The 26,923-nt window shown below is 37.1% G+C and overlaps 1 protein-coding gene across 1 annotated transcript in view; it reads right to left on the reverse strand.

Annotated features, from left to right (window-relative positions):
* The window catches only part of OCA2 (OCA2 melanosomal transmembrane protein), a gene marked incomplete at its 3' end in the record, with an annotated part of 367,555 nt that overhangs the window by 158,552 nt on the left and 182,080 nt on the right, over positions 1-26,923 (reverse strand). The window contains exon 19 of the mRNA XM_081289957.1: positions 9,068-9,195. Within this exon, the coding sequence (XP_081146083.1) occupies positions 9,068-9,195 (128 nt within the window). The remainder of the gene's footprint in view (positions 1-9,067; positions 9,196-26,923) is intronic.

Consider the following 26,923-nt stretch of genomic DNA (forward strand, 5'->3'; position numbering starts at 1 on the left):
CCATCTATTGGGTCCATTTACCTGCTTCTAACTCTCGGGTGATAACTCCCTTTTATGAACTAGTGACAAATTTGATCTGGAAAGCCAAATATTTGGGTGATGCACTGTTTGGAAAGACTTTTGACATTCTCATTCAACCTTATACCCAGGATATGATTTTAAATTTCCAACAAGAACATGATCTTTGGTGTCTCTTCCCTTGTAATTTCAAAGGTCAAATTAATAATCACTTTCCCCGACATAAACTTCTAGAAGACCTCAAAAAATGTCCTATTATTTCTCCTAAAATTATTAAAGGGGAATCTATCCCGGGAGCTCAGACTGTTTATACAGACGGAGCAAGAGGGGGGTTTGCTGTTGTTTTTGATGGATCTCAAGTAATTCGACACCCTGTTCCTAGACTGTCTGCCCAAATATAAGAAGTTGAGGCTCTAATTATGGCCCTTAAACTATACAATTCCATCCCACTTAATGTGTATACTGATAGTCTCTATGTTGCTAATTTAGCCTCAGTTATTGAGGCAACCCCTTATATTGGCAGACAATTTACTATCATGGAACAATTACAAACGGATCAACTCCTTAGCTCCATGCTAAATTCCATCTAAATGCACAATCCTTACGCTTCTGTGCGGGGTGCTCACGTGATCAGACTCTACAAATTGTTTCCTTATGCCCAGTGTGTGCTCCATTCATTCATTCCCCTAGTCTAAGTGTTAATCCTAGAGGCTTACACACCAATGATGTCTGGCAAACTGATGTTACCCACTTCTGGCAAACAATAGAGGGAGAATCAGATATTACTATTCAGTTTACTTCCAATGGAAAACAGCAGCCAGATTGGACTTAAGGATATCTCTGGGGGCTGCGTATTTACACCCCCGGACAGTACAATCCTGGCCTGCTTTTTCGGCTTAAATTGACCACAGAACAGCCTACTGGAAGTTTAATAGGACCCAATCAGGTGCTCGGAGATCAAAAGGCCCCATCTGGACCCAAACAGCCTATAGCCCCAGCAGTAATATCTTCCCCCAGCGGTCAAACAATAACTGTGGGCTATCAAACCTTTGATTGTGCCCCTGGGCCCATACACCCTGGAACTGGAGATCGTCTTTTTGATTTGATCCAAGGAGCCTTTTTCGCTCTCAATGCCACTAGTCCTAACAGGACCCAAGATTGCTGGCTATGCTTGACCTCCAGGCCGCCCTATTATGAAGGGGTAGTAATACTGTCTAAATTATCCTCTAATACCACTGTAGATCTTAAATGTTATTCTCTACCCAGCTATAAGATTTAACAGCCATGGCCAAGTCAATTACTGCTTTGGAAAAGTCCCTCACCTCCCTCTCAGAAGTTGTGTTACAAAATAAGAGGGGACTAGATTTATTGTTCCTAAGGGAAGGAGGACTATGTGTAGCCTTAAAGGAACAGTGTTGTTTTTATGAAGATCATACTGGGGTAATCCGTGAAACTATGGAAAAGGTCACGGAAAGATTGGCTAAAAGACAAAAGGAGTTTGAAGCACAACAAGGATGGTTTGAACAGTGGTTTAAAAATACCCCATGGTTAAGTCCTTTGATATCCACTGTAATGGGACCGCTTTTCGGTCTCCTCCTTATGGCTGCTGTAGGCCCCTGCCTAGGTAAGAGAATGACACAATTTATTAAAGACCAAATTAACATTCTGACTTCTAAGCCAATACAGATCCATTATCAACGCCTGCAGACCAAGGATGATCTTGCTGAAGTTTGTCTCCGACCAATTCGAAGATGATTTTTCTACAATGATCCCTGCTTCATGCCTTCCTCCTTTTGCCCCCTTTTTCTTCTTTATTTTTACTCTATGCCTTGTTGAACCGGAACCAATTAAAGACCCAATAATGACTGGCTGAATAGATACCACTGAACGCCTTGGCAACAACAAGCTGATCTTGTAGTACCCAGAGACGGGCAACTTTCACGCTTGCACTGCAACCTAAGACAGGGGAATGGGGCCTCCCCAAAGACGGGTAAGCAGTGTAGGGGCAGTGAACGACCTAAGACAGGGGCTACTTGATTCCCTTTGACGTGCAACAAACAAAAGGGGGGGAACTGCTGGCACGGATTCCCCCCGGCCCCCAGGGCTTGGATCCAGCCCTGATTTTTGTGCATGTCAAAGAGGCCAGTTCACAAGACCTTGAAGGAGCTCACAAGGCCTTGAAAGATTTGTGGTGTCTGTTTTCATATTCAGCCAATAACGGTCATGTGGGAACGTCCTGACCTGTTTGGGTCTGATAAGGTTCCTGGTTGAAGGCTTAGTATGAGTAATGGCATTTCACCTCAAGTCTGGCTTGCACAGATTACCCGTGCCTTTCTTTTAGGGTGTTACCAACTTGTTTGTCGTTATATTTCTATACAGCCACAGTTCAGCCTCAGCTATCCCCCTTCGTCCACCATCGTCACGATACAGGATGCGAGGCAAGGCACTGCACTTGAGTGATCCTTGAAGTGGACCTCAAGGAGAGCATGTCCTATTGCATGCGGGTTAGACGCGTCCACGCCCCGTCCCACGAGAAAAGCGTCGGCTGATATGGTCTCAGATCTGGGGAAGGGCCCTCCTTGGGGCTGAGCCATACTATGCAGCCACTTCTGCACAGTGGGATAGGACCTCTACTCTCGCCTGTATTGTTTTTAGAAAACAAAAGGGGGAACTGTAGTGAGCCGTTTCTGCGGGCTGCGGTCGCCATTACAAGATGGCGCTGGCTCGACTGTGGTTTGTGACAAACAACTCCTTAATTGGGAGAGTTGGTGCGTGGTTTTCTAACACCCTATGAGAAAGCTCCACGTGGCAGCTTCGCATTGGGGCTTGAGATGCTTTATTAAGGCTGGTAGGAGCATTCGGAGAGGAAGATGAAGAAAAGGAAGATGAAGAAGAGAGTAGAGTGGAAGAGATCTCGAGAACCTGAATAAACGACTGGAAGAAGATTCCCGGTGTTGCGTCTTCCTTGCGGGCAAGGGGGACGCGACAGACAGACAAAAGAAATTAAAGGCATAAAGATAGGAAAAGAAGAGCTTAAATTATCACTATTTGCGGGTGACATGATCCTATACCTAGAAGACCCAAAAGGGTCTACAAAGAAACTACTAGAACTAATAAATGAATTCAGCAAAGTGGCAGGATATAAAACCAAAATGCATAAATCAAAGGCATTCCTGTATATCAGCAATAAATCTTCTGACATGGAAATGAGGACAACCATCCTATTCACAATATCCTCAAAAAAATAAAATACTTAGGAATCAACCTAACAAAAGAGGTGAAAGATTTATACAATGAAAACTACAGAACCCTAAAGAGATAAATAGAAGAAGATCTTAGAAGATGGAAAAATATACCCTGTTCATAGATAGGCAGAACTAACATCATCAAAATGGCGATATTACCAAAAGTTCTCTATAGGTTTAATGCAATGCCAATCAAAATCCCAACGGCATTTCTTGTAGAAATAGATAAAGCAATCATGAAATTAATCTGGAAAAATAAAAGACCCAGAATAGCAAAAGCAATTCTAAGCAGGAAGTGTGAATCTGGCGGTATAGCAATACCAGATTTCAAACTGTACTACAGAGCAATAGTAACAAAAACAGCATGGTACTGGTACCAAAACAGGCAGGTGGACTAATGGTACAGAATAGAGGACACAGAGACTAATCCACAAAGTTACAACTATCTTATATTTGATAAAGGGGCTAAAAGCATGCAATGGAGGAAGGATAGCATCTTCAACAAATGGTGCTGGGAATATTGGAAATCCATATGCAACAAAATGAATCTGAATCCCTTTCTCTTGCCATGCACAAAAATTAACTCAAAATGGATCAAGGAGCTTGATATCAAATCAGAGACTCTGCGTCTGATAGAAGAAAAAGTTGGCTCTAATCTACATATTGTGGGGTTGGGCTCCAAATTCCTTAATAGGACACCCATAGCACAAGAGTTAAAAACAAGAATCAACAAATGGGACTTACTTAAACTAAAAAGTTTTTTCTCAGCAAGAGAAACAATAAGAGAGGTAAATAGGAAGCCTACATCCTGGGAACAAATTTTTACTCCTCACACTTCAGATAGAGCCCTAATATCCAGAGTATACAAAGAACTAAAAAAAATAAACAATAAGAAAACAAGTAATCCAATCAACAAATGGGCCAAGGACCTGAACATACACTTCTCAGAGGAGGACATACAATCAATCAATAAGTACACGAAAAAATGCTCACCATCTCTAGCAGTCAGAGAAATGCAAATTAAAACCACCCTAAGATACCATCTCACTCCAGTAAGAATGGCAGCCATATGAAGTCAAACAACAAGTGCTGGCGAGGATGTGGGGAAAAGGGCACACTTGTACATTGCTGGTAGGACTGCAAATTGGTGCGGCCAATATGGAAAGCAGTATGGAGATTCCTCAGAAAGCTGGGAATGGAACCACCATTTGACCCAGCTATTCCCCTTCTCGGACTATTCCCCAAAGAACTTAAAATAGCGTATTTTAGGGATACAGCTACATCGATGTTCATAGCAGTACAATTCACAATAGCTAGACTGTGGAACCAATCTAGATGCCCTTCAATATATGAATGGATAAAAAAATGTGGCATTTATACTCAATGGAGTATTACTCAGCACTAAAAAATGATAAAATCATGGCATTTGCAGGGAAATGGATGGCATTAGAGCAGATTTTGCTAAGTGAAGCTAGCCAATCCCTAAAAAACAAATGCCAAATGTCTTCTTTGATATAAGGAGGGCAACTAAGAACAGAGCAGGGAGGAAGAGCATGAGAGGAAGATTACCATTAAACAGGGTCAAGAGGTGGGAAGGAAAGGGAGAGAGAAGGGTAATTGAATGGAAATGGAAGGAGACTCTCATTGTTATACAAAATTACATACAAGAGGAAGTGAGGGGAAAAGGAAAAAAACAAGGGGGAGAAATGAATTACAGTAGATGGGGTAGAAAGAGAAGATGGGAGGGGAGAGGCGGGGAGGGGGGATAGTAGAGGATAGGAAAGGCAGCAGAATACAACAGACACTAGTATAGCAATATGTAAAAACATGGATGTGTAACCGATGTGATTCTGCAATCTGTATAAGGGGTAAAAATGGGAGTTCATAACCCACTTGAATCAAATGTATGCAATATGATATGTCAAGAGCTTTGTAATATTTTGAACAACTAATGATAAAAAATAAATAAATAAATCAGCTGGGCTCTCGTTCAGTTGGTGGAATGCCTGCCTTGTATGCACAAGGCCCTGGGTTCAGTCCCCAGCACCACACAAACAAAATAAATAAATAAAATAAATCAGCTGGGAATAAGTGAAACCTAAAAGTTGTGTGTGATATGAACAAGCACCTTATCAGGGAAATATATAAATATAAACTTTTTTAAAAAATAGAAAAATGTTGGGCTGGGGTTGTGGCTCAGTGGTAGAGCACTGGCCTGGCATGTGAGAGGCACTAGGTTCGATTCTCAGCACCACATAAAAATAAATAAAATAAAGGTCCATCAACAACTAAAAAATATTTTAAAAAATAGAAAAATGTTGACTATAAATTCCACCTTCTCAGTATTTATATCAAACATAAATTAAATAAATATACCAAAAAATAAGATATTGGTGAATGGGTTTTTAAAAAATGTAATTCAACTATATGAAATTATTGCTGTCATGTTAGGTTAGATATATTGCACAAACAGTTAAAAATAAAAAACCTACAGTGGCCATAAAAATATAAAACTGAGACAAAATTGTTTCTAGAAGCAAAAAACATTTCATAGTGACTCATATAAATGGAATCAACAACAATCCTTCAAGAAGATTAATCAGCATCCAGAGTTGCTAAAATACCTGATTAAAATTTCTAGTTTTTTGATAATAATTACAATATATGAAGAGGAGGAAGATAGTAACCCATACTCTGGGGTAGAAACTGTCATTGAGGGACCCAGATATTGAACTTAGTAAAATTTCAAAACAAATTTTGAATATGCTCATAGAACTAAAGTAAATCATGCCTAAAGAATTGAAAACTAATAACAGCAGTGCATTAAACAGAGACTATCATAAAAGGATAAAGATTATTTTTAAGAGAACAGAATGGTCATTTGGGGATTGAAAAATATGAATGAAATGAAAACCTAAGAGATTCCCAATAACAGATTTGAGAAGATGTAAAAAGACTTACTCAGAATGAAATAGATCAATAGAAAGTATCTAATCTGAAGAACACTGAGAAAAAAGAATGAAGAAAAATAAAATATTTTTTAAAAATGTAGGATACAATCTAGTAAATCAACATATTTATAATGGGAGCTTCAGAGATAAGAAATACATTTTAAGGGAAGAAAGGAAACATGAATAAAAAATTAATAACCCAAGACTATCCAAATATCCACATTTGATTAAAAATATTAGAGATCTGAAGAGCTGAAAAGAAAAAAAATGACAAGCAGAATAAACACAAAGAGATACACTCCTTGCTGCAACATAATCAAATTACTGAAATATGAAACAACACCTCAAAAGCAGCAACAGAAAAGTTACTTGATATGCACAAGGGATAAACAATATTGATAAGCGCTGACTTCCCATAAGAAAAACTGGAGAATGCAGGCAGTGGGATGATAGCTTGGACTGCCTAAAGGAAACTACCAAGAATTCTGTAGAGATCAAGCAGTACAACACTTTGACAATTAAAGCAAAATAAAGACATTTGTATATAAACAAAGAGAATTTGCAGCTAGCAGACCCGCTTTACCAGATATAATGAAAGAACCCCTCAGGGTGTCACCATATAACAGCTTAAATCCATATAAGGCAGTAAAGAGTTCTGGAGAAGGTAAGTATTGAGGGTAGATAGGTAGATAGGAGATAAAATGATATATTTTCTCTTTTTTCTCTTAATTGACTTAAAATATGTTGCATAAAATAATGACAAAACTGTACATTAGGCATATCACATAAAGATAGGACATGGGACAATAATGGCACAAAGAGAAGGAGGACAAAATGGAAATATGGGAAAGATTTCTGTATTTTGCCAGAAGTTAGTATTAGTCCAATATAGATATATTTGTGTGTGTGTGTGTGTGTGTGTGTGTGTGTGTGTGTGTGTGTATAAAGATGTATAACTTAACCTCTGGAGCAGTTAAAAAATAATTTAAATGTATGGTTTTAAAAAAATAACAAAGACAAGAATTAAAATAGTACACAAGATAATATTCACATAAAATAAAGAAATGAAGGAGAAAGAGCTGAACAAAAAGATATGAGACAATAAAAATATCAAAACAGCATACATTGAACCAACAATAACAATAATTTTTTTAAATGGACTTCTCATATCTTTTTTTAAAAAGTGTATTATTCAGTTGTAGGTGGACACAATACCTTTATTTTGTTTTTATGTGGTGCTGAGGAGCAAACCCAGTGCCTCACACGTGCCAGGTAAGCATTCACTGAACCCCAGCCCCAGCCCAAAAACAATAGTTTTATTAAATGAAATGGAGTATACATTTCCCAATAAAAAGGAAGAAATTGTCAGATTGGATTTTTAAAATGATAATCCATTCAAAGAGTAATAAAAAATGAGTGGAGATGGCTATATTAATATCAGACAAAATACACTAAGACAACATTATTACCAGAGAAAAAGAGGGACATTTGATAATGACAAAAGTTCAAATGATATAATAATTATAAAAGTCTATCACCAAACAAAAGGAAGAACATATAATTCAGCTATACTAGTTGGAGACTGCGATATCTCACTTTTAGGACAGTTACCAGAATATCAGTAATCTATAGGAGACTTCAGCAAAAATGTTAACAAGCATGACATATGGGGCATTCATAGAACATTCCAGCACACAATAGCAGAACACATATATTCTTCAAGCAGAAGAAAACAGACCAACACTATAGTGACCACACAACAAGTCTCAATAAAATTTGAAAGGATTGAAACCATGCAAAGTGTGCCCTGTGACCACAACTGAATTAAATCAAAAATCAAAAACAGAAAGAAACATGGACGAACCCTAAGATTTGGAACTTTTAAATAACCCATAAAACAAAAATAAATTACATGGAAAATTAGAAAATAATTTTTCATTTTCACTGAATGAAAATGAAAGTATAAATATATGCTAAATTTAATGCAAAAGAGCAGTGTTTGAGAGGGAATTGCCTGCAGAGTAGCATTTTTCTATGTTAGTCAACCTTTGAGTCTGAGGAAGACACAAGTTCATAAATAGTCTCAGGATTAAAATGTGTTGTGAATAATTCTACAATAAGAATTGTAACTGAAACAATGGGGTTGTAGCTCAGCTATAGAGCACTTGTCTATCATGTGCGAGGCCCTGGGTTTGGTCTTTAGCACATAAAAGTAAATAAATAAAATAAAGGTATTGTTTCCAACTATTACTAAAAAATAAAGTAAATAGATAGATAGATTATATAGATAAAACAACACATATTGTTCACTCTTTTCCATGACAACACAGAAGTATTCAAATATAACACAAACTGAACTCGGCTATCAAGGTAATGTTACCCTGTAAACTTATTGTCACAAGTCATTTTTCTCCAAACCCTATTTTGAGCAAATTCTACTTTTCTTAACATATAATAATTGTACATTTTATGGGAAATGATGAGATGATTTGATAGACCTATACTTACACAATGTATACTGTTCAAATCAATATAGTCAGCATTTCCACCTCCTTAAACACTTCAGGTTCATTCTCCTTTATAGCAAATGAAATTAGAAGAAGTTTCCAAGCCACAAAGAGGTTGTGCAAAACACAAAAAAGAAAAGAAAAAAAAACAATAGCAACCTAATAATTTCAACAAAAACATTTAGATGGCTTAGGTAAAAGTTGGTTAACTTAAAATAATACAATTACAATTTTCCATAATTTTCTACATAGTAATATGTAGAAAGACTTATAGACTTAGGCTTTCATCATTTACTGAATAAAATATGAAATTTTAAAAGCAGATAAAAGATAACAAAAGTCTTACCTCCATCAATACGAAGAGTGCAGCAAAGAACAGAAGGGTTGCCCATTCCACTCTGTGTAGAATTATCTCAAAATCATGAATATCAGCTAAAATTAGCAGCCAGATGGCACCCAGAATAGCAATCCATCCTGAAAAATAAGAAAATGGAGATATATATGTTCAATTGTTAATAGACCAATTAATTATTCTCCCCTGATTAATCCCTTATTGAGGATAACTGATATGTGGCAGACTGCACATATTTAAAATGAATAATTGCTATTTTGACTTAAGTGTAGATTCATGAAACCAACACTATAATAAAGACAAATGCACATATTCTTACTGCTCAAGGTTCATGCATACGCATGCTCTCTACCCCTCTAGCTCCTCCTATCACCCCCCCACACTCTCAGTAAACTATTCATCTCTTCTTTCACTATAGTTTAATTTACATTTTCTATATTTTATATAAATATAGACTCCCTATTAATCATACAGTACATATATTTTGCTCTGTTTCTCAAAGGACAGATCATGTAGCTAGAAAATCAATAGTCAGCATAATTATTTTAAGATTCATTGGTTTTGGTTTGTGGATCAATAGTTCATTCTTTGTCACTGTTAGTAGTACACCATGATATGGCTATGACACATTGTACCATTCACCCTTTGATGGACCTTTGGCTTGTTTCTAGTGTTGAACTATTACAAATGAGTGTGCTATGAACAATCATATACAATTCCTTGTATATACACATGCTTTCCATTCTCTTGGGTAAATATCTTGGAATGGGATGGTTAGATCATATGAGAGGTTAATATTAAGGAGTGCTGTGTGGAATACTTATGTTTTAAGAAGTGGAAAAACTGTTTTCCAAAAGTTCCTCCACATCTTCACTGAGAATTGGTCAGTCTTTCTGATTTTAGACATTCCAATGGGTGGGAGATGGATATCTTATTGTGTTTTCAAATTACATTTACCTATTGATTCATCTTTATGTGTACTTATTTGCCATCTATATATTTTCTTTCATGAAGTTTTTGTCCAAATAGTCTACTCACTTGCTAGCAGAGCCAATTGCGAAACCCAAAATAAACAAAAGAAATAACAAAGACTGAAACATGAATCAATGAAATAGAAAACAAAAATATTGGTGATACCAAAATCTGGTTGTTGTTGTGTTTTTAATAAATAACACTAATAAACTTCTGAATAGGTTAAAAAGCAAGAAGACAAAATTTCTGATATCAAGAATAAGATTGATATCATGACTATAGTTTCTGTAGATACAAAAAGGTATTCATTTTCTTCAACTGCCATAACACTCAAACATGGTAGCTTAACACAGCATCTATTCATTATATCACAGTTTTCATAGGCTATAAGTACAGTGGGTTTGTAGCAGGGTGTGAATGTGTTCTCTCTCTGCCCCTGAAATATCTTAATTTTGTAGCTTAATTTTGTTCTATCTGAAACCTTGTGGCGTTTTACAAAGGATCCTTTGAACACGTTCCTGCCTCCAGACATTTTGCAGATGCTTTTTACCAAAAGCAAAGTGTCCTGATGAAACCACTACCTACAGATAAGATGAACCACCACGTATGTCTCATAAAGCCAAAGCCAAGATGTTGGCTGCATTCCTTTCTAGAGACTATGGAAGAGAATTGTTTCCTTGCTTATTCGGGTTGTTGTTATAATTCAATTCCTCAAAGCTATAAGAATGAGGTCCCTCCTGCCTTACTGGCTATCATCCAAGAGCTGTTCTCAGCTTCCAGAGGTCACCTACATTTCCTGGCTCCATCTTCCAAGCAATGGTGAGTCAAGACCCTCTCACACTTCAGATCTTTTCTGCCTCTTCTGACACATCTCCCCCACTGACCCTTCTTCCATTTTCCTCTTCCACTTTTAAGGGTCCATATGATTATATTATGCCTGTTTAAGCAATCCATGAATATCTACCTCTATTAAGGCTTATAACATTAATTTTACTTACAAAGTCCCTTTGACATGTAACAAATATACCCAGGCATCAACACCAGAAATTAGAGTGTAGACACCTTTCAAGTAGGGACTGTAGGTAAGTATGGGTTAATGAAAGAAATTCACATTTTAATAATATAGATTCCACAAACACTGTATGTATCTATATTATTTATGTATTTTTTAGTTTTTCTTAAGAATGTCTTATACAAATCCCTGCAATCTTTTGTGTATAAATTAGCAAATTGATGCTAAAATTTATATAGTAATGCAAAGGACCTAAAATACCCAAAGCAACTTAAACAAAGAAGAACAAAGTTGGAAAATACACATTATGCCACTTCAAGACTTATCTAGAGCTCCTATTGTATAAAGCTACAATAATCAAAATGGTATGGCACTACAACAAGATAATCAAATTCATCAATGGAGAATCCAGAAATAGACCAACACAGTCATGGCCAATTGATTTCCAATAAAAGTTCAATGGTGATTCAGTGAAGAAAGGGGAATCTTTTCCAGAAATTGTACTATAACAATTAGGCATCCATATGCAAAAGAAATTTTACTCTGATCTACTCATTAATTATATTCAAAAGTTAACACAAATAGATTGTAGGCCTATATGTAAAGTTTGTAAGTATAAAACTTCTAGAAGAAAACACAAGAAAAACCTCTAGAACTTTGGGTTAGGCAAAGTTTTCTTAGATACAATCCTAAAAGCATGATTCCTGAAAGGAAAGTTTTATATTAATGGGACTTTATCAAAATTATGAATTCATGCTTTTCAAAAGGCACTGTTAAATAGAAGTCCAGTAAAGATTATATTTTCCCTATACATACAAGGCTGTGATCAAATTTAGTTTATAAATCAGGCACAATAAGAGATTGAAAACAATAATAAAATTAGAACAATGACTGTTATAAAAACTGTGAATGTGTTCTCTCTCTGCCCCTGAAATATCTTATTGTACTTCCACTCCCTTCTTGTGATGATGTGAAGTCAAATGAGTGATGTAGGTTTGGATGTAGCATTAGAGTACTACATAGCGCTTGTGTTCATGTAAGCCTTAAGACACTGTGATAGTTGATCTGATAGCTGAGATGGCTAGTAAGTAACCAAGGCAGGAAGAAGAAAAAGTGTGGATACATCAGGCAAAAGGATGAACACATTCCAGACAGAATGGAGGATGGCTAGAGATTTTATCACACTACTCAGAACAGTAATGCAATTTAAAACTTATAAATTGTTTATTTCTGGAATTTTCCATTAATATTTTTGGACCCTGGTTGACCGTGGATTACAGAAGCCACACACAAAACCACAGATAATAGGAAAAGGAGGGACTATTGTATAGGACTCAGCACTATCTGCATTTTTAGGCATTCACTGGGGTTCTTGGCACATATGCCTTATGGATAAAGTGGAACCACTGTAATTTGTAAAAGAAAAAAAAAAAGAGTGTTAATGAGAATTTGTAGAAATTGGAACCCTCACACATTGCTGATGGAAATGTAAAAATTGTTCCAACTGCTGTGGAAAAACAATCTGGCAGTTCTTCAAAAAGCCAAACATAGAATTACCACATGGCCCACCAAGAATCAATTCTTGTACACCAGTGATCATGGCAGCACTATTCACAATAGACAAAAGTTGGAAACAGCCCTCATGACCATCATCAGATGAATGGGTTAAAAAAAAAACAAAAGATGTCATATAACACAATGCAATGCTATTTATGTTATTCAGCCATATCTAGTATATGCAAACTTCTAGAAACAGAAAGTAGATTAGAGATTACCAGGGACCAAGGAGGAGGGAGAGAATAGGAGTTACTATTTAATGGCTATTGAGTTTCTGTTTAGGGTGATGACAAGTTTTCAAAGTTGTGGCGATGATCCACAATATTATGAATATAATTAGCGCCACTGAATTGTAGACTCAAAAAAAAGGTTAGAATGGCAAATTTTATGTGAAATATATTTTTCCAGTGATTAAAAAAAAGAAGGAAGATGTGTAGGGGAAGTACATTGACATTTAGGGTGTTGGGGTGGGGGGCAGATCATAAAGCCTTACACATCTGGCAAAGATGTCAGGACTTTATTCTGTTGACAGAAGTCTCTGAGGTTTCCTAAAGCTGAGCTGCCTGAGTTTTCCATGGGCCTCAGCTTCCTTGGTCTGAGAGACTTTATGACTTGTCTTTGAATTCTCCAGAGCACCTACCCTAACACAAAGGACAGATACTTATTCTCGGTCCATCACATTGAGTGTTTGATTCCTTGATTGCTTCCCTAAAGATAGATCATTTCATATATTTCTGTTTTTTAAAAAAAATTCTTGTTAAGGAAAATTGCATTTTCCCTGGGCAGTGCTTTTCTACACCCAGAAACGGCAGCCCTTTATTTGCTCAGCTATATGGCAATAAGAGCCTCTCTCCGAGTCACTAAAAACACAAGTTATTTTTCTTAAGCCTGAGAAATTTCAGTCATGACAGAAAGCTGGAAGCTCCTCTAGGACTCTTTTTATAGTCTTATTTTCTCTTATCATTTCTGGAGACCTAAATTTTCATTCATCCACAACTCCTGCCATAGCACTCATCAATCCAGTTTCAGAATAGGTTTTATATTCACAGAATTTTGTCTTGTCAGGAAAATTCCCTGCAATAACCTACAATTGAATGGAGACTCACCTTGTCCTTGCAAAACCTCGATTTTTGTCCCTTAATTTCAAACACACTGCCTGCAGAGCTGGCAACACTAATCAACTGCCTGAACAAGAATATTTGCTTGGTAATATGAAATCCCTTAGCTAAAGAGCAAAGTGTCACCTCCTAATGGGACCCCCAGGTCACCATTAGCAGTGATCCACCCCATTCTCACTCAGCACTGGCTCCTTGATGACAGTGACAAGGGATGAAGTTGTGGGGTATTTTATAATGTGCTGGAATCAAAAAACACTAATGGGAACGTTACAATTTCCAGCTTTCACATTCTATTACAAATTCTAACAATGTGCCACTGAGACGATTCTTTTAAAAATTAAAAGTTTGGTTGAGTGAAGATGAATAAGGATGAAAAGCAGCATTTACCTGAGATGACTTTATCCTGTGGAGCAACTATTAAACCCCCTCCTTGAATGCACATTCATCTCTCACGGAGAGTTTTGCCATTCCTTACAGCAAAATTTGTGATAAATGCTTGGTACTTTCATTTGTATCTCCAGTAGAGTCAAGTTTCAGTGCAGAATAAAAAACTGAAGGAACCTCTTCTGCCCCCATTCCTAAAGCTCTAGGCAGCATAATTCAAGCGAGCATAGGACAAAGGCCTCCATCATGCACTATGTGGCCTCCTTGGAACTCACCCATCATCTTTCAGCAATCTAATCCAGAAGGAAATGGAGACTCCCAAAGATGAGCTGGTGTCCTTCATGCTACACAGCTTGCTGGGGACAAAACTAGGATTCAGTCCCTAGTCTACAGAATTTCTTTTCATGCCACCAAGTTGTATTCTTCTCCTGTGCTCAGTCTAGATGGAATCTTTTCACTATTTATGAATAAATTTGGTTTATTTATCTGAAACTTCTCCCCAAAATGTGATTTGTTTACTATAACGAGCAATGTAGCTTGATTTTGTTCTATCTGAAACCTTGTGGCATTTTACAAAGGATCCTTTGAACATGTTCCTGCCTCCAGACATTTTGCAGATGCTTTTTACCAAAAGCAAAGTGTCCTGATGAAACCACTACCTACAGATAAGATGAACCATCACGTATGTCTAAAGCCAAGCAGGCCGCATCTCCAGAGAATATCTCAACCATCACTATTCTTATGTTCATTCCTCCAACCAGGAAAACTCACAAATGGGCTATACATACTATGCATAGTACAAGCCACCCTGCCTGCCTCCCTTGGATGAAGTAACTCATAATGGTTACACACTGCCTAAAATAGGCCAAATGAGTCTCGTCTCAAATAATCAAGGTAAAGACCTTCAGTTGCACAGCTACACTGTGTTTTTCTATGAGGTAGCTCTCAACCTGTCCTCAGTCATCATTTACCCAGACAGTGGCCCACTCAGTGCTCCATCCTGAGAAATCCCAGCCCACAGTTGGGTGGCCGAGTGGGACAGCAGCTGGCTGAGAAGCGGTTAAGTTCTCTTACAGCATTGTACAGGGGACCACTGCTGTGAGGCCCAAAGGACAGCACCCCTAACTACCTGAGTAATTGTTCTACAGACAGATTTTCTTTTTCTTTCTTTCTTTCTTTCTTTTTTTTTTTTTTTTTTTTTTTTTGGTACCAGGGATTCAACCCAGGGTACTTAACCACTGAGCCACATCCCCAGCCCTTTTTGTATTTTATTTAGAGACAGGATCTCTTGATTTGTTTAGGGTCTCATTAAGTTGCTAAGGCTGGCTTTGAACTAGTAATCCTCCTGCCTCAACCTCCTGAGTCACTGGGATTATAGGCATGCACCACTGTGCCTGGTGACAGACAAGTTTTCTCTTATGAGAAAATGCCTATTTTTTCCTAATTTTTTTTACACTCAATGTACTTTTTAAATTATATCTTTTAAGACTTTTAAATCAAGTAGTTTCCACCTTTTTTTTTCTTAAGCTACTAAGGGTTTATTTTGTTGTTTTTTTTTTAATTTGTTCTAAAAAGTTATGCATGAAGGTAGAATGCATTTTGATACATTATATATAAATGGAGTATAACTTCTCATTCTTCTGATTGTACATAATGTGGTATTACACAGGTTGTATAATCATATATGCACATAGGATAGTAATGTCAGATTCATTCTTCTATCCTTCCTGCCCCACTACCCCCTCCCTCCCCATACTCCTCTCCCCCCAATCCAAAGTACTTCTAGTCCTCCTTACCACCACCACCCTGCCCATTGTGAATTATCATCTGCATATCAAAGAAAACATTTGGCTTTTAGTTCTTTGGGATTAGTTTATTTGCTTAGCATGATGTTCTCCAGCTTCACCTATTTACCTGCAAATGCCATAATCTCATTCTTCTTTAAGGCTGAGTAATATTCCATTGCATGTATATGTGTGTGTGTGTGTGTGTGTGTATATATATATTTTTTTCTTTATCCATTCATCCATTGAAGGGCACTTAGGTTGGTTCCATAGTTTAGCTATAGTGAATTCTATAAACAGTGATATGGCTGCATCACTGTAGATTCTGAATCAGCATTCTACTTGTCTTTTAAATCCAGCAAAAGCCAGACCGTTTTCCTCCCCTTGTGTTTCCTAAAGTGCTTAGCCATCAGCCTGAGCAGGTCACTCACATGGCACTAGGGCCTGCATCAGGCACTGTTTCTGAGGCCTCCATATACATGAACTGATTCAATCCTCACAGCAACCTATGGGTATGGAGGCATAGAGTAAGTGCAGAACTGGAGGGAGGCTTAGGGCTAGGAAGATCTAGCTCCAGATCTGCCCTTCTCCCTTTTACATCCAGGGAAGTGACTTCCAACCTTCCAAGGTTCTGGCTTTGACTAAGACATCAAAAGTCACAGTGAAACTAATGCCCCTTTGAACACTTAGAGGCTTCCTTGTGGTTTCCAATCAGGCTTAGGAAGCTCTATGGTCACATCAAGTGAGTAGTTGGGAAGGATAAAGATGACTAAAACATAAGCAATTCTATTTCCAAATATTTTGCCTCAAATAAAGTTTTCCACTAATATTGCAGGCTAGTATAGACACACAGGACCCTGCTAAGCAGCCCCTCCTATCCACTCCATGTGCCCACCCTCTCTACCATGGAGGCTGACTTGTATAGACCATATTGAAAGGTTCTCTTGTCCTGGACCTCAGTTGGCTTTGCCAAGGGGGAACCCAGCAAGAGAATGAGCCAGGATGAGAGTGGGCTGGGGACTTTCGTACTTGGGGATCTGTCTATACAGGGCCCTCACACTGAAGGTCACACTGCTCTTTGCAAAGTGACCTTGTCATCACTGCATCCTCCCAGTTTCTGGGATTATAGGCATGCACCATCCTCTCTCACACACCCAGCCCGATCTGGCTCTGGAATACGCCCTTCCCTTTGTGGATTTCCTCCACCTCGCCCACACTGGTACACAGTCCCCTTAGTAAAGTCAACGCAAATTACCAAGTTGGAGTGTGACATGTTTCCTGGCAGGATCCTGATTGATAGAGTGAATTGTATTCAGTTTGTCCTTTTATAGACATCTTCTACTATACATGCATGGAAAAAGAGCATCAATTTTAAATAAAACACATAGCTCAGTTACCAAGGAAACATGCTCATGTAGCCAGCTCCCTGAACAAGAGATTGAACAGGATCAGCATTCTAAAAGCCCAGTTAGATCCCACCACTCCCTACATTCTTCTCACCTGACCCTTAACACCACAGGACAGATTCGCCTGTTTTTGAGTTTTTAATAGAAAGAATCACATAGCATGTACTCTTTCCTGTCACTTCTTTTGCTAAACATGTTTGGGAGATTTAGTCATTTGTTACAGTTGCAGTGATATTTTAATTTTTTATTTCTACATAATATTCCACTGCATCACTGCCTCATAACTTATTCATCCTTATAGGATTGACAGATATTTGAGTTGCTTCCAGTTTGGGGCTATTATAAGTGGAGCTGCTGTGAGCATTTTCAGACATATCTTTTGGTGTGCACTTCTACACATTTTTGTTGGGCATACAATGAGAACAAAATTTGCAGGCAAGCATTGACCTAAACTTAGTAGATGATGCCAAATTATTTCTGGACATCATTATACAAATTTAAAATCTGATCAGCAACATATGGCATTTTCTATTGCCCTACATTTTCTCAGCATTTAATTTTCTCAGTCTTCAATTTCAGCCATTTAGGTATGAATGTGATAGCATCTCATTGTGGCTTAAATTCACACTTCACTGATGACTTCTGAGGTTGAGCAACTTTTTATATGCTTGTTGATAATTTCAGTATCCTATTTTGTCAAGTATCTGGTCAAGATTCCTTTCAATTTTTTATGGGGTATTCTATCTTTATTAATCTACAGGTATCCTTTTTATATTTTAGGTATAATTTCCAAATGTAACCAAAGATATGATTGGGACCTGTCTTTTTTCACTCTGTAGTTTATTTTCGCCTACTTTGCAGCATCATGTGAGAAACAGAAGTTCCTTGCTTTAAGCTAGTCAAAGTGATCAGTCTCAACCTTAGCCATCATTACTTTTTATATCTTATTTAAGACACTGAGTCATATGGCAGTGTCTTTGATGACATAGCATGATCTGCCTAAGATATTTAGAAGGATCCTGTTTTACATCCTACTTGGTGAGCTTGGGTCCTCTTAAACTAAACACATGCCCTGGGAAGGGCATACAAAATGGTAATGTGATGGGAAGGAGGTACACACCTGCCTAGACTGATCCGCCACATAAGATCTGATGAAGGTCAGGAGTGGGAACCAAATAGACTTCCCATCTCAGAAGGGAACATTCTCCTCCTCCATACAAAAGTAGTGGACCGTGGGCTGGGCCTGGGCACTGGCATCCAGGTCACTGCTTGCTATACCAGTTGGTTCCAGCTTCTCTTCAATAAAAGTAGAAAAATCATGATTTTTCTCTGTAGCCCTTCCATTCCATCTCAAAAAAAAAAAAAAAAAAGGAGAAAGAAAATCGGGGGTGGGAGGCAGAGTGGATGGGACAGCCCAACAACCCTGCAAGTATTCCCTTTAAGATGGCAAGTAAAACCTTCAAATCATTCAAGGATGCCTGTGCTTGGAGACAAGCAGACTTTTCCAAATATTTACACCTATAGCGAACGCGCGCGCGCGCGCGCACACACACACACACACACACACACGTATTGCTCAGTGTCCAGGAAGCATACCAAATGCCAGCTCACTCACATAGCAGCAGGATAAATTCCTGAGATGAACTGAGAGACAGCTTCCACCACACCTATATACTGGGTACCCTCAGGAATGGGTCCCTGTGGCCTTCAGAAAGGTGAACAGCATATGAGTTCTGCCAGAGGATTGCACAGTCTCATGGAGAAGACAGCCCAGGAGCATCTCCCATAATGTACGACATGACGGCTACACTAGAATCATACACCATATGCCATAGGGGTCTCTGAGGTAAATCCACACACTCTGCTGAGGCCATGGGTGACTGAACCAGAGTCTAACTCGACATTGGAGCTGTTCTGTGATCTTAAGCATCTTTGAAGGATGTTGAAAACCCTCCAGGCTCTGAGGAGTTTAAATGCATGAGAATGCCAGTGAGAAGGAAGGGGCCACAACTAATGCTTTCTTATATTTGTAGATATCAGTGTCAAATCATTTTCTAACTTCTATTTTAAAAAAAATATCAATTGGAGTTCTCGATATAGCTCTTCAACATTAAAGGAAGGAGACAAACTCTCAGAATTCCACCAACTTGAGGTTACGTGGAGAAAGCAATATTTCATCCCACAGGCAGGTTCTCCTTGGATCCAGTGGAGCTGCCTGGGTCACAGAGTACACAACTGTGGTGATCTGCATTACACATGAACACAGCCCCAGGAGTTGGGCAATAGAGCAGCCTGGCCCTGAGAAATGTACCTAGCTGCCCTTGGATATCACAGGGGTTCGCCACTGGGACTGTCTCTCTCAATCCTCAAGCTCCTTGAAATTCAAAAAGGATGAATATTCAGTGATTCCTTCATGCCCAACAACATCCAGGCAGATCTAGATAGTCACTCCTGGTGGCTGAGTTCTATGAAGCTTTCTAACACACAAGACAACAGATCATGGAAAACAATTTTAGAATGTGTTTTATGTAGTGGTTCACAAATACACATCAGAGCTCACTGGGCATGGTGGTGCACACCTGTCACCCCAGTGACTTGGGAGGCTGATTACCAGTTTAAGGTCAGCCTCAGAAACTTAGTGAGACCCTGTCTCAAAATAAAAATGAATAAAATGAGTTGGGGCTGTACCTCAGAGGTAAAGTGCACCTGGGTTCAATCCCCAATACCAATATATATATCAGAGCTCCTCATATCAGTCACTTTTTCCTTGGTATACCCCCAGGAAGTTTTCCCAGCCCCATAAAGATAGGTGAAGCCACAAAACCAACCTCACCCCTGGGCTTTGAGTAAATGAGACACATCTTCCTAACCTGGCATTTAAGGGCAGCTATAAGCTTTATCCATTGTCTCTTCCCTGCAAGTTGACCCTGGAAACTATCAATGTGGTGGCATCACATAATGCTGGTTCCTCTGTCCACAGGCACCCCCATTGACCAGCATGGTACATGTGGTATCAGCAAGAAAAATCCTTTGTTAAATCTTCTGAGATGCTAGGATCACTATTTTACCCAGCATAGCCCATTCTATCTGATATGTCTGGCCTGAGAAAAATATCAGATGCACAGGGTATAAGTAATAGTATGGTGTGTTTGCTAATGTTCAAAGAAAAACTAGGTCAGTCATGTTTTCAGTTGTTGAGTTTTGCTCCAATTAACTGTGTCATATTCACTGACAATGGAACGCTTAATTTCCACAAATGAGCATTTGAAAAACTGATTCTTTTATGATTAAAAGCCTCAGAAATTATGATATTGCACAAGATTAATTCAAATTCTTGTTTAAATTATCAAGGTGGAAAAAATTCAAACATGACCCATAGCATTGCTCCAGAAAAGCAAGTGAAATTTTTGATACAACTCACTCTTCTAGTCTTATGACTGCTAAGTCAGAGATGCCCGGAAACTTAAGTAATCTCTTGGTCCCTGTATTTCTTATAAGCTTATAGACATGATATATCTAAACTTGTCTTTCTATAACAAATATGAGGCGTGTCCTTCTTATTAATGCTAAGGGGAAGTATAATTTACATAGGGAACAATTTTAATATATAGGGAGATGACTTAGAATGTCAAGGTTAATAACCAATGAGAAACCTGTAAATAGCAGCCATTTGATCTGACACTTTTAACAATTTTCTTGATAAAATGCCTTTCCAACACTGTTTATCCATTGATGACCCGCAGATATTTTTGTTTAAATGTACCTCTAACATTTCTGAAAAATTCATGACTTAAAAGCTGATCTGTTCTCTATCAAAATCATCCAACTTAAAAAAAAAAAAAACCATCCCTCAGCAGTCTTACTGATTATGTGCAGACCCATGTGATATAAGCTTTTAGGGATAAAAAATGAGGGGAGAAACAGTCATTAAACTGTTTGCTCTTTTCTAAATTCATTGACGTGTGTGCCGGATGGAGGATATTGGCTGCATTATTCAAGACATACTGGAGCTAATAAAAGGAGAAGACCATGAACATCAATAAATACTTAATGTTTAGAGAATCAAAATCAAAACATAACCAACCTTGTGAAATATATCACTAGATTCCTGTCAAAGTTGTAGTTTGAAGAAACCAAAGGAGAGGAACTAGACTTCTTTATCTTCATATCTCACTGTGATTTCATAGTGCTCAAAAAGTGTACTTCAATCTGATTGGTAAAAATGTTCTAGAGTCAGTAGCAAATTACTTTTATAGCAAAACAAGGTTCCTGGTACTGTATATCACAATTAAAATTGTCAGGTAGATGAGAAAACATGTCTGTGTGTTATTTAGTAAAAGATTATTTCTTAAAGACAGAGGCTTGGGGACCCGGCTGTCAGAAGAGGGCATGAGATAGTTTTGAAGAATATGGAGTGGACAGATGAGTCCACTGCACCTCTTGAGAAACCACACATGAAGGACTAGAAAATGTCATGTATCCAGGCTCTGTGAGGGCTCTTGTCTGGTCATCAACCCCCTCTTCACTCAGACCAAACTCATATTTCCACCAAAAGGAAGCATTAAGCTATAAATCCATGAATTACATTCTTAAAGTTGTCTTTTCCTCTTGGACTTCTTGGCAAAGTACCTAGATAGCCAATTTTCACCAGGTAATCAAAATTCACAACAGCCTCCAAGGAGAGATGTTGTTGGTCACCAATGATTAACAGACAGAAATAACATCCCTCAAAAAATAATCCTTGATGTTAATGTTGAAAAACAAATATCTATAATTGAATCGCTTTGAAACTTATCTGTAGAATGATGTCAGTGAGAAAAGCAAAGACTTCTCCTCCTCCATAAAAGCAATGAGGACACTGGCAAAGTCTCAAAATCAACTGTTTTGAAACTAAATTGAACAAAACCTTTCAAGAAGTGCTTATTCAAGAAAAAAACAACTGAATATTGATTATAATAGGAAGTCTGTGAAAAAGGAAAGGAAAGATGAATAAAGAAAAGTGAACAAAGCTTCAGAGGCTTATGGTAGGAAACCATTAAGTGCACCAACATATGTAGAATAGGAGTCCTCGAAGAAAAGGAGAGAGGGAGTGGGGCAGGAAAAAAGGTGAAAAAATAATGGTCCAAAACACTCCAAAGGTGAGGAAAAACATAAATCTCAACATCCAAAAGCTCAATCAGGTACAACCAAGACAAATCAAAGAGATTCACATCTAGACATCATAATTAAAACTGTCAAGAGACAAGGACAAAGACAAAGAGAGAATTTTGAAGTAGTGGGAGAGAAGTAGCTGATCATACACAAGGATCCTTAATAAAAGTATCAGATGGTTTCTATTCAGAAACCAGCAGGATAATTGGTCTGGGATGACATATTCCAAGTGTGAAATATAAGACTGTCAACCAAGAATTCTATCTCCAATCAAGCCATCCTTCAAGAAAAAAAGAAAAAAAATTGACATTTCCCCCCAAACTAAGAATATTCATTGTTAGAATCTATTACATACAAGAAATACTAAAAGAAGTCTTTGTTCTGAAAGGAAAGGACTTTGGAAAGTAATTTAACTCCACATGAATAAATAAAGAGCACATATAGGGATACTTATATAAATAAATATAAAAGACATTAAATATAATTTCATAACTTTCATATTAATCAAAAGATAACAGCATAAAGCGATGATTATAAAACTGTTAATGGGCAACTCTTAATGTATAAAAGTGTGATTGTATGAAAATAGCACAAAAATCAGGGGAGAACAAAGATATATAAGAAGAAAGTTCTTTTACAGCATTAAAAATAAATTGATATTAATTTTAACTAGGCTGTTATAAATTAAATGTTTATCGTAATTCCCAGAGCAACCACTTTAAAAACCTCAAAAAAATAGAGTAATAGGAAATTTAAATGGTACATTAGAAAATATTTAATACAAAAAGAAAGTAATGGAGAATAAAAGGACAAAAAGATGTAAGACAAAGAAAATAGCAAGATGGCAGACCAAATTCTACTCTATCAGCAATTACAATGAATACAAAAGTTTATTAAACACTCCAAACAAAAGTCAGATGTTAACAGCATAAATATGTTAATCATCAAAATATGTGCTGTCTGTATGGATTTACTTTGGAGTCTAAGGCAAATAGGTAGAAAGTAAAATGATGAAAAAAAGATATACCTTGTAAACTGTAATCAAAATAGAGCTGAAGTAGCTGTGCTAATATCAGTAACACAGGCTTTAAGATAAAATAAATTGTTACTGCAGATCATTTATTTTAATGGCAAAGGGAAAGTCCAACAATAAAATAAAACCATTATCAATATATATTTATATGTCCTTAACAAAAGATCCCAAGAAAACATGAAGCATATAAAGTGACAGAATTGCAACAACTGTGGAAAAACAATCTGACAGTTTTTCAAAAGGTTAAGCACAGAGTTGCAGCATAACCCTTCAGTTTCATTCCCAGGTATACTCCCAAAAGGACTGAAAACAAATATTAACACAAAAACTTGAACACAAATGCTCATCACAACATCGTATTCCCATGTAAACAAAAACTAAGAAAGTTCATTGCTAGAATCCCTTTCATACAAGACCTACTAAAGGAAGTCTTTGAGTCTAAAATGAAAGGACTTTGGAAAGTCATTCAAATCCATATGAATAAATTAAAGGCACATATAGAGATATGTACATAAACAAATATAAGAGACAGTATGGATTTAATTTTGTAACTTCATATTATTTAAGGAAAGTAGCTAATTGGACTTAGAAACACAAGATCTATGTATATAATGGAATATAACTCATTCATAAAATGAAATGAAGTATTAATACATGCTAGAGCCTGGATGAACCTTGAAACATTATGCTAAGTCAGAAAGCCAGACAGAGAAGGCAACAGGCTGAATGAGTACATTCTATTCAACATATTCTGAATAGGCAAATCCACAGAAATAGAAATAAAAGGAGAAGCAGTTTCTGGGAATTGAGAGTCAGGGGGAAAGGAGCAAAACTAATGGGTACAGGTTTATTTGGGGTCTGATAACAATATCCTAGAATTGGATACTGGCCATGGTTGCACAACATGGTGAATATACTAAAACACACTGATTCATACATTTTAGCAAGATGAATTTTATATTATGTAAATTTCTTATTTTATTTCTTTAAAAACTAAGCCATTTTTGCTATTCCATGATTTCATTTATTCAGTGCTGTGGTGAAAGTGGAAAGTTACCCATGATGAGAATAATAAGGAAAATAGCTAATTATCCTAATCTACCTAAAATACCCAAGGTCCATGTATATTATATTTATCATCATTGTGAAATAATCACAGTTATCTAAGATAAATACTTGGGACCAGGATGGAGCCAATCAGGTACTTAAATGTTTTTTAAATTTTTATTATTAGGCCAATACAACCAGTATATAATGATTGTCCTTTACTATACACACATACACACATATATATGTATGTATTTTTTTTATCTCTCATGACTTTTTAAAAATCAAATCTTAGCTTTTCCTTAGTTATAAATCCTAATTTTTTATGGAATTCATTAGGTTTTTCATCTGTACCTTGATTATGGAAATTATCATATTTGGTTTTATAATTTACTACCCTTGCCTTGTCTCTGTCTCAGACTATAAGAGCTCTTAAGATCTTGTAGCTTAATTAGCTGTGTAGTCCTTTCTATACCTAATATGATTCCCTGCATAGAATAACTGCAGCTTCATCTCCCCTTCTAAAATAGAAGACCTAGGAGCACAGTGACTTGGTCTTTATATTCACCACACTATGCCCAATTCCCAGGCTTTGTTGTACAAACATATAAATTAGTGAATAAGTGGATGCATGGATGGATGATTTAATTGAAATGATATATAGTCAGCTTTCTATATCTACAGGCTCTGTATCTGATGATTCAGCCAATCAGAATTAAAATATTTGACAAAAATTGAGTCTGTATTGAGCATGAACAGTTATTTTTCTTTTCATTCTTCCCTAAACAATACAGTATTGTTAATAATCCATTAAGTATTAATATTGTATTAGATATAATAAGGCATCTAGAGATAAGTTAAAGTATACAGAGGATTTGCAGAGGTTATATGCAAGCTCTATGCCATTTTATACAAGGGACGTGAGTATCCTAGGGTTTTGATATTCTTAGGGGTTCCTGGAATCAATCCCTCAGAGATACCAAGAGATGACTGTACTTATCAGAAACTAGATGTCCTAGAAAATACATTGAGAAGTTTTGGGAATGTCTGTCCAGCTCATAATAGTGCCTCTTCCTCTAAGAAATTACCCCAGCCATATTTTATAATGTGGCCCTGCCTCCTAATCATAATTTTCAGGTCTAAGAAAGGAAGGTAACCTTACCTGGGCCAACTGGACTTTTCACCTGGGAATTCAAACTAGCCTTTTGTTTTTGTGAGGCTGAAACTGATGTTCTATAAACTAGGAAAGAGATTAGACAATCCCTCTTCTGCAGTGAGCAGTTAAAAGATGAAATATCCAGTCCATGGAAAAGCCTGGGGCTGAGAACAGATGGGGATACGGGGCTGCAAGCAGTACAGAGCCTTTCTTCTGCCTGGGCCTGACCCTGGGAGGTCCACCCTACATTGGAATCTGTCAATCATTTCATTGTTACTCCAATTATCCTCTATTTTCTTTAAGACAGATCAAGTAGATTGTTTTATTTGTAACTAAAAATACTTTCACAAAGACAACAATAAAATTACTCAACAATAGAAACTCCAAGAGACACAGAGAAGACCAGCAATTTCAAACCATAATCAGGGAAATAATTACAGAAAAATTTCCAGCACTGAAAGAATCTAGGGGTATATTGTGAACTAATTATCAAAGAAGGAGGCCTAGGAAATTGCTAATCAAAGGTTATAAATTTTAAGATCAAAGATAACATTTTCAACCTGCCTCACGGATTCATTGTATAAGTTCACAATCAACCATAATTCTCAAATCCTAAAGTTCAGAAAAGCAGAAATTCTTCAAACTTTTAGACCAAAATTCAACACAACCTGACTTGAACCAAAACAAAGCTATTTATGGTCTTTATCACACTTTGTGTAAATATTCAAGTTTTTTTTTTTTTTTTTTTTTACAGAAACGTTAATGCTTGGATGACAGGTGCCAGCCCTAAATGTCTCAGGAGGTATTACATGAAGTTGAGAATCCCTTACCCAAAATGCTGGGACCAAATGTTTCAGATTTGGAATTTTTTTCAATTTGGGAATATTTACATTATATATAATTAGATATCTTATGGATGGAACCCGAGTCTAATGAAATTTGGTTTATATCCTTCTTATGCATAGAACCTAAAGATCATTTTAAACACTAATTTGAGCGCACCTGCACTTTGACTGCCACCCTTCACGTGAGGTCAGGAGTAGAATTTTCCACTTGTGGCATTGTGTCAATACTGAAAATTTTTCTGACTTTGAAGCATTTCAGATTTTCTGAACAATGATGCTCACCCTATATACAATTCAGTATGTGCATTGAATTGTATTTCTAAAACATAAACAAAATATTTGAATTTCGAAACATTTCTGGCACCAAGGGTTTCATAGAGGGACA

This window comes from Spermophilus citellus, assembly GCF_964194105.1.
Source record: "Spermophilus citellus genome assembly, chromosome: 4".
Classification (NCBI taxonomy): domain Eukaryota; kingdom Metazoa; phylum Chordata; class Mammalia; order Rodentia; family Sciuridae; genus Spermophilus; species Spermophilus citellus.